Source organism: Hypanus sabinus, chromosome 22, assembly GCF_030144855.1.
Source record: "Hypanus sabinus isolate sHypSab1 chromosome 22, sHypSab1.hap1, whole genome shotgun sequence".
NCBI classification, from domain to species: Eukaryota; Metazoa; Chordata; class Chondrichthyes; order Myliobatiformes; family Dasyatidae; genus Hypanus; species Hypanus sabinus.
Window position 1 is genome coordinate 60999698 of NC_082727.1, and position 21259 is coordinate 61020956.

At 41.4% G+C, this 21259-nt stretch overlaps 1 protein-coding gene across 9 annotated transcripts in view; it reads right to left on the reverse strand.

The window, feature by feature from the left end:
- Window positions 1-21259, reverse strand: part of ablim1b (actin binding LIM protein 1b) — a 400575-nt gene that overhangs the window by 69949 nt on the left and 309367 nt on the right. For 8 of the 9 annotated variants that reach the window (XM_059947920.1, XM_059947911.1, XM_059947918.1 and 5 more), the window contains 4 exons: window positions 13605-13682; window positions 11985-12140; window positions 11001-11048; window positions 4190-4225 (listed from right to left, as the gene is read on the reverse strand). In XM_059947920.1, the coding sequence (XP_059803903.1) occupies window positions 4190-4225; window positions 11001-11048; window positions 11985-12140; window positions 13605-13682 (318 nt within the window). The remainder of the gene's footprint in view (window positions 1-4189; window positions 4226-11000; window positions 11049-11984; window positions 12141-13604; window positions 13683-21259) is intronic. The other variant, XM_059947912.1, reaches the window with a different exon arrangement.

Below are 21259 nucleotides of genomic sequence, written 5' to 3' on the forward strand. Positions count from 1 at the left end.
CGATGAAGGAAGCCATGTAAGTTGCCAGAGACGGGGGGCACCTTCATTGCTGCCCTAAATGCCAGCGGCAAAATGAACAAAGAAGAACGTCTATGTACAACTGGCCCTTTCCTTTGTCAAATCCCTTTCTTTTCTTGTTCTCAAAATGAGCATTCTGGAAACTTCCAGCTAGTAATGAGATTGAAATCTGCAACAAATTCATGATGTCTGGCTGTCTCAAGCAAATTTGTTTCAGTGAACATGCAACCTTATTTACTCAGGGCTCTGGCTATGTTGTCAGCTGGGACTCCTTTCACCTAATACTGCAGCCAACATTGTTCAGTAACTTTTCCCGCTAAACCTCAGAGAGACTCTCTGTGAGGAAGCAAACAGCTCAATGCACAGGTAAATGTACTTGGGATTTACTTTGATTAAGATTTTATTTGGATTAGTTTGGGCCTTTTTAAGCAGACTAAAAAATTGGATTGAATAAAACTTTCACTGAAACTATTTTTATATGTTGCTAATTCTACACTTGTACTTTTGAGTTCAGTGGAAAATTTTGTGCTTCCAAGTCCATAATGCTTGATTAACATCAGTTTGGCTAAGACGGTTAAGAAGGGGCCCCTCTACAGTCCTTTAACATCTTCAACTCTTTAGAAACTGAGTTTTCAGTCAACATCACAACCAACCAGAAAGCTCCAAGAAATACAACTTTTCTTCCAGCTTTGTCAGAAACCTTCCTGCTGAAAAGAGCAAGTTTACTGCACAACAGTCGCTGTGTACTCCTGGCCAGTCAATGGAAACACGCCAGGGAGAAAACAAAATGTTAATCTAAGCCAACTCAATGGCCTGTTTGAGAAAACAAACTGAACAGAAAGCCGAGAGGACAGAAAGATTATTCAGGTAACGTAAGGAGTATCGCAAGAGAGGAAGGTGGACCCCACACAGGAAATGAATCCTGCACCAACGAGAAGTGGGGAAGGAGGAGCCAGAGACTGCAGATGCTGGAATATAGAGGAACTAAAAAGCTGCTGGAGGAACTCCCTGTGTTAGCCAGTGGGAGTGAAGGCAGGGGGATAATTGACTTTTCAGTCCTGACGTTGACTATCCCTGCCTCCACAGATGCTGCTTGACCTGTGGTGTTCCTCTAGCAGCTTGTGTTTTGCTCTAGGTAAGATGTGATCACTTCACTGTGGACAGATTGAATCCCGGCTGTGAAAGGACAGGGGCTGGGCATGGCGCTTGCAACCCTGACTTGTAAAAAGCCAGAGCTACAGAAATGCCTAAGACCTCAACACTGGGAGAGGAAAGATCTTCACTAGAAGAGTTATGTCCTGTGGTGAAACCGGAAGCCACAAAGCTGATCAAACAACAACACACACAAAATGCTGGAGGAACACAGCAGGACAGGCAGCATCTATAAGGAGAAGTGCTGTCGATGTTTCGGGCCGAGACCCTTCGTCAGGACTAACTGAAGGGAAAGATACTAAGAGCTGATCAATCTTTGTCCTAGGACAGAGGACTCTGATGAGCTGCCGTTGGCAGCCTATGCCCCATTGGGGTGATGGGCTTAAGAAGCCTAAGGAGGAGGGGATGTGATGATTTAGGAAGAGTTTCAGGAGGGTAGACAATTTAGACAGTTGGCTTTTTTGGCCCTTCCATTTTATTTAATAGTTTTCAGACATTAGTAGGGTAAAACAAACTTGATACCCAGAGCAGTAGAAAAAAAAATCACACAGTCTACTTATAATCACATAACCAGGAGGTCAGTCTGATTGAGTGGTGGGACATCTGATTAATTCAACACGAAAAGATTAGGTTAACTGTGACTCCTGGTGTGATCTTCAAAGAGGCCTTTCAATGGTAACTGAGAACATTCATAATTTAGGCATTGAACTATTGTGCAAGTTTATGAACTAGCAAGCAGCCACCACAACCCCATACTGGAGCCTTGGATAGATGTACTACAGGAGAGAGTTCAGGAACATCAGAGGCAAAGGATAATGGGGATGGACTAGTCCTTGTGTAGACCCTATATTTTAAAGGCAGCAACACTGCTGACAGGAATTAGCAAGTGACACAACATTCCAGAAACGGCTCAGTGATCTGTCCGGGCTCTCCTCAGAAATAAACAATGCAGAGGCAAAATTAAAAGAAAACAATTGCAGCTAGCCTGCAATCGCCACGTAGTTGTTACACTCGTGTGACACACCCTCAACTCCAATAAAATGATTGCTCCAAAGAGATCGGATAGAGGTTTATAAGATTATGAGTGGCACAGATATAGCAGACAGGGAGTATTTTAGTCCCAGGTTAAAACTATCTAATAGCAGAGGGAATGCATTGAAGGTGAGGGGGTGTAGGTTCAAAGGGGATGTGAGGGGCAAGTTTCTCACTCAAAGAGAGGTGGACCCCTGGAATGTGCAGCCTGGTATGGTGGTAGAGGATTTTAAGAGAAGTCAGGCACATAAATATGAGGAAGATGAAGGGATATGGATAGTGTGTAGGTAGGAGGGAGTAGTCTTTGGTGTCTTTTGATGTTCTTTTTAGCTGGCTCAGCACAGCATTGTGGGTGAAAGGGCCTGTTCCTCTGCTGTACTCTTCTGAGTTCTATGAATTAAAATCCTTTATTTGAACCTTCATTAACTAGCAAACATACAAACTTGAAGCGATATTAAGTGGTCAGCAATGGTACGACCTCTGCTGGTCCTGAGCTAGAAACTGCCGCAAAGTAAGCAAGAACATGTAACTTATCCACTTCATATTTACCACACCTCCACTCATTTGACTAGTTACCATAATAACCAGAATCCAAAGCAAGTAGAGAACAGATGCATAGTTCCTACAAGCCGGTTCTGCATTTACAGATATCCATAAAATGATTTGATTCATAAGTTAAAAAGTACACAAAATTCACTCAATATTGTGACCATGACTCCACAGTAATGAATGGCATCAAAAGAACATAAGACTGCAATAATGGATAATTACTAGAAGCGGAAAACAAGAGGAAACTGGTTCTAGCATTGACAGGAGAGAATGTATGTACTTAAATTGGGATTTTGAGTTTAATAGTATTATGAGAGCACAATTATACATACAGTTGTCCATAACTTTGGTATCATAACCCAGAGACAGACTATAATTCTCACTGGCTCATCTCACTGCCATCTGGAACTATAATATATGAGTTTCCTTCCACAAACTGAGCAAAACTTGAATCAGGATATGAAGAAGAATCGTGAAGAGAGATTAAAAATAGTGCTCTCTGTTCCTTTCCCCAATTTGTTACTCAACAGCATTCGACTACCAGACAAAATGAGACTTAAAAATAAACTTAGTTCAACTGGAAATAGCTCTAATGTCGCATGGCTTGGACATATTAATTTGTTCATTTTAAGTGTGACCAGAAATTGGGATTTGCATGTGCCCCAGACAAATGTAGTATTATCCATCCCAAATAGATCTATTTGTTTAAAAAAGATAAATGTAATTGTAGTGGACATGAATTGACTGTTTTCTGCATTAATGTTGATCATTGTTCCCTCTTAGCTGCTGCGCAGTAACTCAAATGCTTCCACGCACACTGCCTTTGTTGCCATACAGCTGGAATTGGACACACCCCATCAGATCTGTTAACCTAACTTTACAGCTCTGCTGATGCACTGAAGGCCCTAATACCCATCAACCATTGAAGGCCCTAATACCCCTCAATCATTCAGGCTCATGGACCAGTTCGTTCAACTTGCTGCTACCATCAGGAAGGAGGTACAGGAGCCTCAGGACTCACACCTCCAGGTTCAGGAACAGTTATTACCCCTCATCCATCAGGCTCCTGACCTGAAGGGATAACTTTACCCAACTTCACTTGCCCCATCATTGAAACGTTCCCACAACTAATGAACTCGTTTCCAAGGACTCTCACGTTCTCAATAATACTGCTTATTTTTTATTATTATTATTTCTTTTTGTATGTGCACAGGGTTTGTTGTCTTTTGCAGACTGGGTTGTTTGTCCATCCTGTTGCGTGCAGTCTTTCATTGATTCTATTGTGTTTCTTGTATTTACTGTGAATGCCCACAACAAACTGAATCTCAGGGTTGTGTATGGTGACATATATTTACTTTGAACTTCAAACACTGTTGCATGAAGCAAAAGAACGTCGCAAAGAGAAGGCTGGGAGGCAAATGTGACGGGATATACTGACCTCAGCTGAAGGTGTAGGGGAAAGTGTCCTTGGCGACTGGAGATATCAAAGAAAAGGAAAAAAAAAACATGTAAAACCATTTTGTGGGTACATCAGATAGAAATTAATTAAGTCTCAGAAAGTGACTCACCATAAACCTCTTGGTTTGTTTCTGGGGCATATAGATTTAGCAAAACACACAATTCAAAATGAAACAGGTCATGATACATCAAACAAAATATTCCATAAATGTCACAATGAAACAGATGAAAATCAGGAAAACATGTGGACAAAGTATGAGCCAAGACACACAAGTTGTTAATACTAACAAGCAATATAATATGTTGTACATATATCAAACTTACAAGTTTTTTCCTCATTGAATCTTTTACTTTAGTTTAGGGATCATAGCAAACCACATTTTTTGGAAAATATGCAGACCAGTTGATCAGTATTGTGTCTCCTTCCTGGATTGGATTAACAGCAGCTCATTTTAATTGAGAGGTTAGACAAAAGGCTCTAACGTACAAGCAAATCCATTCACTCTGTCCCTGTCTCTTTCTGACTTGATAACATCACTGAGGAAACAAAGGTGGAGCAGGACCAAATAACTGCGGTAGAGGCCTGAACTAATGATCTTGTAAAACAGGTTCAAACTATACACAGCAGCTAATTCTGTCACAGTCATAAATCTAGAATCCTAGCTTCAGCAATAATGCCCCTAAAACCACTGGACTGCCATCAAATTCATGACTGGATCATAAATGAAAGTTGATGTCTTCAACAGATTCTGATTCTAGAACCCCAGCAATGGGGCAGAATTTCTATTGAGTTTTTGAAATGACTGGACAAACTACAGAGTTCAAAGTGAGTTCAGGATGGGCAATCATGTTGCCCTTGTTGGCAACATCCACATTCAATGATTGCACTAAAGAGGTAAGTAATTTTCCATGTAGTATAAAGTGACATGTACTTTTATGATTGCAGATTTTAATATAAACATCTGCCAGGTAATTTGGACAAAAAAGCATGATTTCCAAAATAATTTGCTTCTGATTAAGCAATAACTCCCTCAAAGGTGTATATTCAAATCAGATCAATGAAATTCCATTTTGATAAATTGCAAATTGGTGTATACTTTTATTAGGATAGTTTGATGTTTAGTAGTATTGTTTAGCTCTTTAACTCAAGAATCAATGTAGTATTGCAGGATTTCTGAAAAGATATTTTTAAATGCACTCAAACCAGGATGAGGCATTACATAAGAATGTTAATTGACTCTTGGCAAACTTTCAAATCAAGCATTAATTACTTCAGGAATTTCAAAAGATATAAAAATGACCTTTTGTCATATCCCTGTCCTCTGTACGAGAGGGGAGGTGCAAATATAAAAGTTATGACAGAGAACATAATAATATTTCAGTCCCTCGGTAAATCATTATTTCCAATCCACTTAAATCTCTTCTTAGTATATGCAGTGTTAAGTATCCAATGTATTGATTTAGTCTTTATCTGTTGCTAGTGTTATTGCACAGTTTGATGGTGAGCCACATGAAGTTCACTGATGTGAATCTGGACTGAGTTTTCTGATGTCATCCTCACCATAGATTGGCCTCAGCTCAAATGAGACAAATAAAAGAACTGCCAATGTCCCCAAACCCTGAATGAAACCTAATAAATCTTGCTGCAGCTGGACATGGGTTGCTAAACAAGAAGACCTGAAGGGGCTTGTCAGATGCCTAATCTGTCAATGATTATTAAAGCTCCCCTATTTGTAACAGTGAGGCAACAAAGGAGAACTGCTGATCATGAACAAAAGAGATTCTGAGGATGTTGGAAATCCAAAGCAACACACACACACAAATGTTGGAGGATCTCAGCAGGTCAGGCAGCACCTATGGAAAAAACTAAATAGTTGACATTTTGGGGTGAGACCCTTCATCAGATCCTGAAGCACTTTGTTTGTGCTGCTGATCATAAAGCTATGTAGTGACAGGATAACTGTCTATCCTTCCTCTGTTCTTCATACTTTCTCATGAACTTTGATCACCCACACTACACAAGCACCTATATTACCTTTGCCTGTGGTAGTTGACCATGAAATTTAAACACTGCTGTTATTATTTTACTGCTACTAAAATTTCTGCTGGAGAGCTAGATTCAAAGGGAGGGGTACCTTTACATACTTCCTATTTAAGCTTTGGGCTTGAGTTGATTATTGGACTTTCAAGAGAAGGTGATGAAAACAAAGTTTCTGCAACCACAGGCTCCAGAATTTTTTGATTAAGTCTGAGCTGCCACTGAGACTGCTGAATTTATACTACATATGGTATGAAGCTGTGACATCACTTCCTGGCTTGTCATCACTGGACTGGCCTACCATTTATGCCAACATGCCAACATCCTACCCAGTTGCAGGGAGCGAACCTGGCGTGACCTTTGCAAATACACCAATCTAAGATAATACATTCAGAAATATGGTTTCACCATTCCTTTACTTCATAACAACCTATCACCAAGCACCTCACCACTTCAAATAAACAGTGACAGAATAATTTTAGTCTGGGGAAATATCAGCTGCAGAAAGCTAACATCTATCCTGTAACTAATATGGTAGCTGAACACACTAGAGAAATTATTATGTGTTTTTCTGGAAAAAAGAGAACCAATGTTCGGGTTATTATTCCCACACTATATAAAACATCCTCCCAGGATGCATAACGTCCAGATAATTAATCTGAAAGTGACCACAAGAAACTGCAGAGAGTTACGGACACGGCTCAGCACATCACAGAAACCAGCCCCGCTCTATCAACTCCATTTACACATCACAGACACCAACCCACCATCAACTCCATCTATACATCACAGAAACCAACCACCCCATCAACTCCATCTCTACATCACAGACACCAACCCCCCCATCAACTCCATCTCTACATCACAGAAACCAACCGCCCCTCTATCAACTCCACTTACACATCACAGAACCCAAACCCCCATCAACTCCATCTACACATCACAGAAACCATCCCCCTCTATCAACTCCATCTATACATCACAGAAACAAAACTCCCCCCATCAACTCCATCTCTACATCACAGAAACCATGCCCCCTCTATCAACTCCATTTACACATCACAGACACCAACCTCCCATCAACTCCATCTACACATCACAGAAACCATCCCCCCTCTATCAACTCCATCTATACTGCACAGACACCAACCCTCCCATCAACTCCATCTATACATCACAGAAACCATCCCCCCTCTATCAACTCCATTTACACATCACAGACACCAACCCCCCCATCAACTCCGTCTCTACATCACAGAAACCAAACCCCCATCAACTCCATCTATACTTCACAGAAACCAACCCCCCATCAACTCCATCTATACATCACCGAAACCACCCACCCTCTATCAACTCCATCTATACATCACAGAAACAAAACTTCCCCCATCAACACCATCTATACTGCACAGACACCAACCCTCCCATCAACTCCATCTATACATCACAGAAACCATCCCCCCTCTATCAACTCCATTTACACATCACAGACACCAACCCCCCCATCAGCTCCGTCTCTACATCACAGAAACCAAACCCCCATCAACTCCATCTATACTTCACAGAAACCAACCCCCCATCAACTCCATCTATACATCACAGAAACCACCCACCCTCTATCAACTCCATTTACACATCACAGACACCAACCCTCCCATCAACTCCATCTATACATCACAGAAACCATCCCCCCCTCTATCAACTCCATTTACACATCACAGACACCAACCCCCCATCAACTCCATCTCTACATCACAGAAACCAAACCCCCATCAACTCCATCTATACATCACAGAAACCAACCCCCCTGTATCAACTCCATCTATACATCACAGAAACAAAACTCCCCCCATCAACTCCATCTCTACATCACAGAAACCAAACCCCCATCAACTCCATCTATACTTCACAGAAACCAACCCCTCATCAACTCCATCTATACATTACAGAAACAAAATTCCCCCCATCAACTCCATTTATACATCACAGAAACCACCCACCCTCTATCAACTCCATCTATACATCACAGAAACCGACCCCCCCATCAACTCCATCTATACTTCACAGAAACCAACCCCCCATCAACTCCATCTATACTTCACAGAAACCAGCCCCCCTATCAACTCCATCTATACTTCACAGAAACCAACCCCCCATCAACTCCATCTATACTTCACAGAAACCAGCCCCCCTATCAACTCCATCTCAACATCACAGAAACCAACCCCCCCATCAACTCCATCTATATATCACAGAAACAAAACTCCCCCTATCAACTCCATCTATACTTCACAGAAACCAACCCCCATCAACTCCATCTCAACATCACAGAAACCAACCCCCCCATCAACTCCATCTATATATCACAGAAACAAAACTCCCCCCATCAACTCCATCTATACATCACAGAAACCAGCCCCCCATCAACTCCATCTATACATCACAGAAACCAACTCCCCATCAACTCCATCTATACATCATAGAAACCAACCCCCCTCTATCAACTCCATCTATACTGCACAGACTCCAACCCCCCCATCAACTCCATCTACACATCACAGACACCAACCGCCCCATCAACTCCATCTATACATCACAGAAACCAGCCCCCCTCTATCAACTCAATCTCTTTTGCACAGAAACCAAACTCCCGCTATCAACTCCATCTGTACTTCACAGAAACCAAACTCCCCCCATCAACTCCATCTATACATCACAGAAACCAGCCCCCCTCCATCAACTCCATTTATACATCACAGAAACCAACCCCCTCTCTCAACTCCATCTATACATCACAGAAACCTGACCTCCACAGCTACTTGTGGCAACGAATTCCACAATTTCAACACTCTTTGCCTAAAGAATTTCCTCCTCATCTCCTTTCTAAAAGGCTGCCCCTCTATCTTGACTTTGTGCACTCTGGTCCTAGACTCTCTCACCATAGGAAACATCCTCTTCACATCCATTCTATCAAGGCCTTTCATAATAAGTCAATTCCAATTACAAAACAAGTTCTGTTCATGTGGTTCTGTAAGCTGTTGCGTTGGGCCAAGGGAAAATTGTGGTCAAGTTTGGTTACTGTCATCTCCCACTCAACATAGCTCTGCATCTCCACTTTCAAATTATTTATCACCTTGACAGAAATTGTTAGTAGGAAAAATCTGCACAAATGCACTTTTGATACCTGCAAACACTGCAAAGGAATTATCTCCCCATACATGGGATTTACAAATTACTACAGGTCAAAGCTGTCCAAAGCTTTGTATTATGCTTGACGTGTAAAACATCAAACTAACAACAGATTTAGCTCTAGTGTTTGTTGAAGCATTTCTCCGCATTCTTCACTAGTAACACTCAAGAGGACTGCAGTCATTTAAACTTCAAACTGACAACAGATTTAGCTCTAGTGTTTGTTCATGACCTTCAGTGATGACACTCAGAAGACTGCATTCATTTAAATTTCTTGGCTTTTCTCACATAAATAATGTCTTGATCCATGAGACTGTGACAGTTCCTGTCACAAGTGATCACTATCTCAGTAACTGAGAATTTGAGTTTGAATTTGAGAAGGCATGGCACATGCTACACTTGTATTCACAGTAAACAAGTTTTCATTTCTTTGGTGAGTTTTGTGCTGAATTTTTAAATGTTGTGCCACTGTGGACAGGGAACAATCGAAGCAAATGATTTTAACTGTACATCACATATTCCTGTCAGAGACACCTAATGTATAGTCACTGCTGTACCTGATGTCATTTGGACATACAATCAATCTATAAATATACTCTATCCTATGTATTTATACTTAGTGTTCTTTATCTTATTGTGATTTTTTTTTGTGCTGCATCAGATCCAGAGCATCAACTATTTCATTCTCCTTTACACATATATACTGGAAATAACATTAAACAATCTTGAATTATAACCAAGCCTCCTGCTCAAAGTGAACTCACAATAGCAGCAAATAAGACAAGCTGGGACATGAAAAATTTTATAATTTTATAAATTATTTAAAATTTTATAAACTAAAATTGGCAAACATTTCTTTCAATTTGTAAAATTGCTCTAAAAAGTAGGAATGTTTGACAATTGGGGATATTCATCTGAAAGGAACCTGTCAATGGTTCTCTATAAAACAGTTCTAATTTCAATGTTAGTAATGTTAGTTGGGTCAACAGAAAGATGCTTCAGCTATTTCCATGAGAAAAACTGCAACAATCTCACCATCCAAAATCAATTAATTCCATTCATGTGGTCAGTTATCCCTATAAATAATAGTAAAGGAAAATATTTATTTAAGAAAATCCAGTGTAGAGTAGGCCTTTTGAGCTGCGTCATCCAGCAAACCCCGATTAATTTTAGCCTAATCATGGGCCAATTCGCCTACCTTTGGACTGTGGGATAAAACTGAAGCAGCCACTGGAACCCACATGGTCACATAAAGAAGGTACAAACTCCTTACAGGTAGTGGTGGGAATTGAATCCGGGTCACTTGTACCGTATAGCATTGTGTTAACCACAATGATCCTGTGTCACACAATTTGAAAATATGAAAGCACTCAATTGAATTTATTTATTACTTTGCTCCTGATTTAGATCAGAGTAAGGATTAATTCAAATGGTGGACTGTTATGCAGAGTTTGCCCAGGTTTTCTGCAGATTTCTGTTGACCCTTTAGCTTTAGCAATCACAGAAGTTAGTCATGTTCAATTGCACAAGGATTTTTGTGCAAAACACTCATTTACCAACTTACAGTTTCACTCTGAAAAACTGAGTCGCTGTCGCTTCTTGTGTATTGAGACTGTCAACAAAGAATCCGTTTTTAATTTTCGGCACTGATCATCAATTTTTAACTAACATCCTCTTTGATAGTCTTGGATTTCTAGCGCATTGTTCTAAATACAAACATCACTACCATTCAAGAAAATTGCAGCCAATCTTTGGGCTATTTTCTTACCCAAATTCCATGCATCTTCATTGTCAAAAATCTAGGTACTTATCTTTCCCTTGAGTATACCAAATAACAGTGGACTGATAGCTTTTTGATGTTAAGAACTGCAAATATTCAAATTCCTCTGAGTGAAGAAATTCCTTCTCACCTCAGTACTAAAAGACTGACTGTTTATTCTAAGATTACCACCACTGATTCTAGAATACAGCCACTCTCTCATTGGTTATGTTTCTCTCAGATGTTATGTTTTAGTGAGATCACTTTAGTTTGTTTAAAGTGCTGCGTTCAGCACCACCATATTTAACAACTTCACACAGAATAACTCATTTATTGTGCAAGCAATCTATGCTGCAAAAGTATTACTGAAAAATATATTCTTCTTTAATTAGTCAAGGATAAATTGGCAAAATAAAGATTAAGGTTATTTCAGTCCTTTGATAGTTAGATTGTGCTCTTTACATTTCATGGGACCTTTAGTCTGCTGACTGGTTGACCAGTGGCCTGGCCGCTCCCTCCTGTTTCAAATGCTCACCTCATCACTGTCAAGTCTGCATCCCACCAGAATTGCTACCCTCCTGAAAGCTAAGTCTTTGATAAACAGCACAATCAGTGCAGGTTTCTGTCCTGCTCTTTGGACCTTTTCTCAACATCATTTGGACACCTGGGGTAGACACACTTCCCATTATCGACTCCAAGTTGATCAGAAATGAAAGATACTCCCAGAATGGTTAATGAAATGAATATAAGACAGTGGATGGTTGAAATCACCAGTCAGCTGTACCATACCTCACCCATACTATGGCGTTCATGTCGATCCTCAATTGTAGCGCCAAAGTATGGCTCATAGGTGATCAGGTCAGGGCGTTCAATATCATAAATAGCCTTAACTTTGGGGATGGCAGCCAGATCCTTGTAGTCAAGAATCTCATTGTCCACTTTGGCCTGGAAAGGTAACATAGAAGAATATTTTAGAGCCAAGCAGATCTGATGTATCCATCTTTCTCAATCTCAAAAACACTTATGAGACAACAGTATCACATCTATAGAAATAGGAGTGAAGATCAGAATTCCAAATGGAACAAGCAATTAGGAAAACAAGGCCTTTAGTTGGTCTATGATGTTCTGGAAGTTTCAGCACAACTGGATACAACAGGCTACGTGCAATCAGTTGCCAATAATCTTGCACACATTTCATGTTAGAGATCAAAGTGGGCTTTCTTCTCTATAGTTTAATTTGTCTACTTGTTGGGTGCATTTTACACTAAGGACATCAGCATCCACATTTCAGAATAGCAACGATTGCTTCTCTCCAATATTTGTCATTGGACCTGTTTCTACTTTCAAAGACTACCCTCTGCTATTTTAATGATCTTGAGTGCTTGGCTGTGAACTTGACAAAGAGTGGAGTTCAGTGGCTGAATGATCTTGACTCCTTGGCTGCTAACTTGGAGAAGAGTGTCGTTTGGTGGTTGAATGGGCTACTTTTATCCCATTCACATGCCAGCTTTAGAATTTTGTGCTCAACGATAACTCAGGGTAAGACGGATGTTGAAAAAACATATCAACATAACATTTTACCATAACTTTGTACTGTATATTCTAAAATGCCATAATCAAAAGTAAACATAAAAACATTACAAACTGAATGTCACATGTCAAGTGAAATTATGGCTCACATTACCGGATCAACTCGTGTTTGTTCAGTTTCCTAGAAAAACATTTTTATTTTGTCACAAGAAATATGACAGTTCATAGTCATACATGTTCAAGAAATGCACCAAAAGTGAAGTATAATCCATGAAATGATGGTCAAGCAGTGCCGAACACTGCTAAATGAGTTCAGATTATGAAGAGTGAAGATCATGCAACTGCTATTGGTGGAGACTGTCCTCCGAGGGAAAGTTTTGGCAGATCAGCTCCTGTTGGCTGCTCTCATGCCAAAAGCTTCTCAGAATAGACACAAAATCTTCTGACATCTTAGCCCAACTAACACGGCAGTGTTCCAACCTTTGTTGTGGAGAGTTGAAAATACTGAGTGCCTCAGCATGTTGACACCAGTAAGCAGCAAAAGAGCTTTCCATTGTCACATAGGGGAAGAGAACCCAGTCATTGCAATATGCAGGCAGACGGTGATTGCTTCTTCTAAATAAGCATTTTAGTTTTTTAAAACACCACTGTAGGCTTGATCATCACCTGAATTATGGGATGTCTGAGGCATCCAGCATTGTGAAGTGGTATTAACAGCAGATGTAGTGTAAAAGGTTATCACCACCTGATTTTTCATTGCAACACAAATCCTGTTTGTGTCAGTCATCCTCTCAAGTTGGGAAAGGTCAGGAGAAAGCGCTCCATGTGGCTCTGAATATTATGAATTGAAAACCAAGCAAATCTGCCGTTATTACTCACATATATTGTGTGACCAGGGGAACTGGGGATACTGGAGCCAGGTCTGGAGGATATACTCTCAGAAGAAGATCGTGTTGGCTGCAAACAGAAAGCAGAGTAAAAAGAGAGAATAAGTTTCCTGAGAGTGAACTACATGACACTCTGTGATAACATGTTCAATGTAGAACCCTTTCCGATGGTTCAATTTAATATCAGAGAATGTATACAGTATACAACCTCAATCCAAGAACCTTTACAAAGCAAAAACAGAAAGCGTAAACTCAATATGTCAAATGTTTTTATCATCATATTCTGGAGAAGACCTGTGCTTTTATCTCCTTTATTTGCACTTTGGCCCAGATATTATTCATGTATTATTATTTAATATGTTGCTAGCCAACAAGGTTAAAAAACTTTTGATGTAGGGAAATGGTTCTATGTGCTGGCCGTGTTAGTTGGGCTAGGGCAGGGATGTGTCATCACCGTCATCATTATGTGCTGTGTTGTACCACATGAGTGATCATTGTCTTTCAATGACCTGATGGTTCTTGGCAAATTTTTCTACAGAAGTGGTGTGTCATTGCTTTCTTCTGGACAGTGTCTTTACAAGTCAGGTAACCCCAGCCATTATCAATTCTCTTCAGAGATGGTCTGCCTGGCATCAGTGGTCACATAACCAGGACATGTGACCAATCACCACCTGCTCCTGTGGCTTCACATGACCCTGATCGGAGAAGTGGGGGAGCCAGGCAGCTGCTTCACCTTGCCCATGGGTGACCTGCAGGCTAGCGGAGGGAAGGAATGCCTTTCACCTCCTTTGGTAGTGAGGTACCTCAATCCCAGCGCCAAAGGGATTGTGTAGTCGGCTGAAATACCCACCCTTCTGAAATGCATACATAAAGAAGAAATCTAGCCCAAACCATGATGACCTTTGATGAACAGGGATGAATGGGCAAATAACCTGATGCCAAAAGGTGCAGGAGAAAGCACCAACCACTTGAACAGAAAAGCTTCAGCTTTGTAATATGTAAAATGCCAGTAAGGATCCAGGTTCACTTCAACTATGGGGAGCAGGTATTAGTAACAAAAGCTGCATGCTATAGGGGTGTTGAACTTTGATGTGAATATTAGGAGCTGAACATTAGAGGCGACATTAAACTGATTTACTCCAGTGGTCTAAAACTAATTGCTGACAAGGGAAGTACAGGTTCTTTTTTACTTTTATTGAGATACAGCACTGAACAGGCCTACGCCGTCCAGCAATCCCCCAATTTGACCAGAGTCTAATCATGGGACAATTTACAACGAACAATTTACCTACCAAATGGCATGCCTTTGGACTGCAGAAGGAAACCCACACAGTCACAGGGAGAGCATACAAACTCCTTACAGACAGCGGCAGGAACTGAACCCAGGTCACTGGTACCGTGAAGCATTGTGCTAACCTCTACCCTACTGTGCCACCCACAATTAGATTGGAAGGGAAGATATGCACTTGCTGTCTAAAACAGCCAAACTCCTTGCAAGGGTGTGACACATGATATATCAGTTGCTGTTGACCAGTATTTTGCCCAGAGAAAACCTTGAGCTTATTTGCTGTCAGTCATTCATGGTCCATTGAAATGTGGTTTCTCATAATAACATACCCAAGGCACTTCCCTTCTCTCCACCACCTCCAACCTTCAAGCAAAGAGTTGAGCAGATGAAATGGGCATTGTTGGTTGCCAATTTAGCTTTGTGGTAGGAAACCGGAAAATGCAACTGCATGTGGAACTGATTACTGGCCCTTCAATTTTCCAGCCATCCTCATTCTGACAGTATCAGAGCCAAAGCCTGCTTCCATAATGCAATGTGTTTTTGTTACATCACCACTGTGCCAGATCCCCATATCAAATCCTAAGCCACACACTTTCTGAACAAGTCAGTTTGGAATCCTTAAGAAGATCGCGTCCATCTCTGAAGATCTTCACCATCTGGGTCACACTCTCTTTTAATTGAAGATCTAGGGGTCTGAAGCCACACACTCAACAATTGAGAAACAGCTGCGTCCCCTCATTCTCAACAGTCCAATGCAGTCCTCCTTTTTCTGTGATCTATTTATTTATGTAATTTACAGTAATTTATGCCTGTGCATTGTACAGTTACTGCAAAACAACATATTTCATTAAAGTCAGAGATAATAAATCTGATTCTGAAAATGTGGAAAAGAACAATTGACCTCAATATTTTTATGACCGGATGGTGAAGACGGTGCTAATGAACAATTCAACCAAAAGCGAAATCCTTCAAACAGTTCACAAAGCATTTCTTCCACTTCCTTTGCTTATTTTTCTTCTTTCAAATATGATTCTGCCACTATTGGAGCCCATGATCTGCATTTTGATGGTGCGTTTTCAAGCCTATCGAGTAAGCCAGTGCTTTGCTGTTTCCAAGGGAATTCAGAGAAATTTTGAGCAAACTGTGTGGCCACAAAGCCAAGAAGCCTGGAGATGGGCACGGGCCCATGATCGACCCCATTTCTTACCAATCTCGCCGATTAACGCATTGAGGAAGATTGAAATCATTGAGGACGAGAGCGGAAGGTGAGTGTCTGTTCAGCACCGTCTGCGATTGGCCTCGCTCTCGCTCTCCATAGCCAGCGAAAGGTGCCTGGTCTCTCTCACTCTTGTCCACTGCTCCCGGAGGAAGGTCTGTTCAATCGGCCTCTCTCTTCCTCTCGCTCATGCTGCTGGAGGATGGTACTGGAGTTTTGGGTCTTGAGCAAGGTTTAATCGACGAGGATTGTGGTTTGATTCTGGTTCACACTGTGATGTGTTTCAGGTTCCATTTTTTTGAGCAATATGTTGTTTGCATGCTGGGGGCTGATGCTTTTCTTTGAACGGGTTTCCATGGTTTCCTTTGTTTCGTGGCTGTCTGGGGAAGACGAATCTCAGGGTTGTACACTGCATTCATACTTGATAAGAAACGTACTTTGAAGTTTGCCTGCACAGCAGCAAATTTAATTCACAACTGTTCGGGAGAGCTTCAACTGGAACAGATTGTTGATAAACTCTATTGACAAAGATTAAATCGTCATCTTCCACTCTGAACCCAAAACCACCTTCCTACTCGAGCAAGTTTACCCATGTAATTGCAGTTACAGGCCCAAAGGGAAAATGAATAGCTCATTGTAGTTGCTGCTGTGATGTCTACAAACAGACTACTCCTGATAAATTTTATAATGACCACTTCATTAGCTGTTTCCCGGGCAAACAATGATTAAGATGGCAGTGTAATTTACTCTGCATGACAGTGGCATCTCTCTTGAAGTTACTCCATACTCAAACCAGCATCAGTGCACTTGAGTAGAATAATGACTACTTTCTGTGTCCAATACAATATATTCACTTCATCCATCAGCAACAATTCCAAATTATATAGTAAACCAAAGCTTCACTGAATCATTTCCTCCAAATAAATTTAATTGGTCTACACTTTGAACACAAAGGCAGACTGTTATAGAGACATACAACGTGGAAATTATGGGGGTGGGTGCATGGTAACGTAGTGGTTAGCACAACGCTTTACAGTACCAGCAGCCTGGGTTCAAATCCCACCACTGCCTGAAAGAAGTTTGCATTTTCTCCCCGTGATCACGTGCATTTCCTCCGGGTGCTCCCACAGACCAAAGATGTACCGGTTGGTATGTTAATTGGTCATTGTAAATTGTCCTGTGATTAGGCTAGGATTTCATCAGCAGATTTCTGGGGGGGGGGGGGGGAGGAGTGGGTGTGTGTGGCTCAAAGAGCCAGAAGGACCTATTCCATGCTGTATCTCAATAGATAATAGCAATGAATAACCATGCTCCTGGGCTCACTAAATCCACACTGATCAATCTCCACGCACCTACAGTCACTTCATGTCCTTTTAAATTCTCTCTGCATTCTCAACCAGTCCCCACACATCAAATCATTTACATTCTGGGCAAGGATCATTTACAGCAGTCAATTAAACTGCCAATTTGCATATCATTACGATGTGAAAGGAGAACATTGGGAGAAAACCAAAATCCTCATGGTCGCGAGGAGAATGTGCAAACTCTGCACAGACAGCAGTGGCACCAGCAATGGGACTACACTGTTCTTAAATGCACTGATCACACTAAAACTGTGCAAATTAAACCTGACTTTACCACACTGCCCACCCATCCAGAGTTCCTGCAACCCAGCCTTTAATGTGCTCAGAAATGAGCAGCAGTTTTACGTTCCTTAAAGTTGTCACAGCATGGGGTGGGGATAAGCTCCCACTACCTATTAAATGCTCCCAATGGTGTGTGTCTCAAATAGCCTCTGACAACCAATTCCAATTCCTAGTGTGACTTAACTAGTCAGCCCGACAGAACAGTTTCTACTGACGGGAAGGGAAAAGGCGGGTTACTGGTGCTTTTAAACCAGTCGCTTCGGGCAGTTGGAGCTCGTCAGCTGTACTTGGCAGCTCCGTTAGGAGTAGGAAAACTGATCTCAAACCTCTGCTACCTTGCAGCTAAACTCACTCATAGGGAAGGATTCGGGAGTAAATCTTGAGGAAAAATCCAGCACTGGAATCCCTAAGACAGTCCTACATTGGGTTCAATGCTGACTGGCAAATCCTGTGGTGCCATTAGTACCGCACTATTGATCTCTGCTATTCATCAGCTGCATGGAGAGGGGGAGCCTGCTGCATGGGGAACAGCTTTCTCCCCATACTGTACTGTCCTGGCTTGTGTATCACGTAGCCGCTGGACGCAACATCCAGGGTCGACCGTGACTAATGGAGGGCCTCAGAAATGAGTAATGAGAGTAAATGGGTCATGCACTTGCTTCTTTTGTTACTGATTGTCTGCAGACTGCACGGCACATCTCTACAATCTCATTCACTGATAAATAATAGGAAGGCTGAAGCTCTCAAAGGAGATGTGACCAATAAGGCCGATCAGTTGGAAGTCTGTGATTAACGTGGTCAAAATTGACCCACGTGGTGGAGTTCTTTGAGTCGTGGAGACTGACCTCATGGGCAAGGTAGAGAGGGTGAAAAGTCAATAAATGTAAAGGCAGAAAATTCTGCAAGCAGTCTGCAGGAAACATGAAATAGAGCTAGTTCAGTTCTGGAAACTGATAAAAAAAATGGAAGAAAGGAACTGAGAATAAAAGAAAGTCTTTCTGCAGATGCCACATAAACTGCTGAGGGTTGAGAGAGGGCAATGTTGTTTTTGGAAGGGACAGCAGACAGACTTCGCCATTATCAGTGCAAAAAGGCGAGAGGCAGCCAGTTGAAGTTGCTTTACAGATCAGATGTTACATCTATGTCCTCATCAGCTCTCAAAGTTGAGTATCAGTGACTTCCCAAAACAATAACTTCTCAGTTAATGTCAGCAAGGAGATGAGTATTGACTTCAGGAAGAGGAAAATGGTGGTCCGTGAGCCAGTCCACATCTGGGGATCAGAGGTGGAGAGGGTCAGTAACTTTAAATTCCTTAGTGATATCTTTTCAGAGGATCTGTCCTGGGTCCAGCATGAAAGTGCCATTACAAAGAAAGTACGGCAGCGTGTCTACTCCCCTAAGAGTTGGCAAAGATTCAGCATGCCATCTAAAATATCGACAGACTTCTACAGATGTGCGGTGAAGAGTATATTGACTGGCTGTGTTCCAGCCTAGTATGGAAACACCAATGTCCATGAATGGAAAATCCAACAAAAAAAGTGGAAATGGCCCATTCCATCACAGATAAAGCTCTCCACATCACTGAGCACATCAACCTGGAGCATTGTAGCATGAAAATAACATCCATCATCAGGACCTCACCACCTGAGGCCATGCTCTTTCCTCACTGCTGCCATCAGGATGGAGGTCAGGAGTCCCAAGACTCACGTCACCAGGTTCACAAACAGCTATTACTCCTCAACAATCAGGCTCTTGAACTTGAGGGGTTAACTTCACTTGTCCCATCACTGAACTGTTCCCACACCCTATGGATTCACTTTCAAGGAGACTTCATCCCATATTCTCAATATTTATTGCTTGTTTATTATATTATTATTTTTCTTTCTTTTTGTATTTGCACAATTTGTTGTCTTTTGCATATTGGTTGTTTGCTGGGTATGGTCATTCATTGATTCTATTGTGTTCCTTGTATTTACAGTGATTGCCCACAGGAAAACAAATCTCAGGGTTGTACATGATGACGTATATGTACTTTGATAATAAATTTACTTTGAACTTTGCTTTTTGTATTATTTCAGTATAGTTATGTATGAAATTATCTATCTGGATGCGTAGCAAACAGAAGCTTTTCACTGTATGTGTAAAAATAACAAACTGATTAATAATCACTGAGGATAAAACAGGAATTCAATCATTTAGTGCACAAAATTGCTGTGCTATGCAAATGAATTTCTAGCTAATTTTCATATACGACCTATCTTATGCTCATAAAAGATTATTCTTTGTTTAATCAGGTATCCTGATTGGATTCAATACCACTATTAGTATCCTTAGCTGTGAGATTATATTCATTCTACTACCAGTAATGAATTCATTTGTTTAACCTGCCACAGCAAAAACACTGAGCTTCAAATACAAGCTCATTACTTGTAAATTAATATCATCTTTGACATCAATTTACAATATTAATGAAATGGCCTCCCCATTGATCTTCCGCCAATTCTCCCATTTCTGACTCTTTTCCTGGATGGCACCTCCAGTTCTCCATCCACCACTTCAATCTCCCTTCTCCTCCTGGTCCATCCACCTGCTAACCATAACTACGGACTTGTACATTTGTACCACACTGCCACACTTCCGCTACTACCCACACATCTTACCGACCAAGTCCCCTCCTCCATCTAGTTAAATATTTCCTCCAACCCTCCCCTAATGGCTCTATTATCATCTTCCTGCAATGGCAGGCTTTGTGTTCCCTCATATCACTCTTGAGCACCGCCAACACCTTCACTCTCCCTTCCCTTCCCCTAGCTCTATCCGCCATTTGTCTTCTTCTCTCTTTGCTATCTGTTTCCACCCATCCCCTACTAATCCCCTTCTCACCACTTCCTCGCTATACTGACTATATGGCACAGAAACAGGCCCCTTGCCCATCCAGTCCACATTGAAACATTTAAACTGTCCGCTTCCATCATCAATCTGCACCCAGACCATAGCCCTCCATACATCTCCCATCTATGTACCTATCCAAACTTCTCTTGAAAGTTGAAATCGAAATTGCACCCATCCCTTGTGCTGGCAGCTCATTCCCCACACACATGACTCTGACTGAAGAGGTTTTCCCTCATGTTCCCTTTAAACATCTTCTCTCTCCACTGTCAGTCTGGATACAGAGTCTCAACCCAACATGTTGACAATTTCTTCTTTCCCCATCGATGCTGCTCATCCAGATGAGGTCCTCAAGCAGATTGTTTGTTGCTCCAGATTCCAGAGTCTGCAGTCACTAGTGTCTTCCCAATGGTTTCTCTGATTGAACGATCTTGCTACTGAAAGTGAACAGCAAGGCTGCTCTGTAACCTGGAAACCAAAGTAGCATGACTCCATCACGGTGATCACTTACGTCACTGACAAGATGAGTCCAAGATCAATCCTTCCACTGAAGCTCAGCATGAAATTACTGCTTTCCTCATGAAATTTGCAAAACAGTGCAGCTTCCA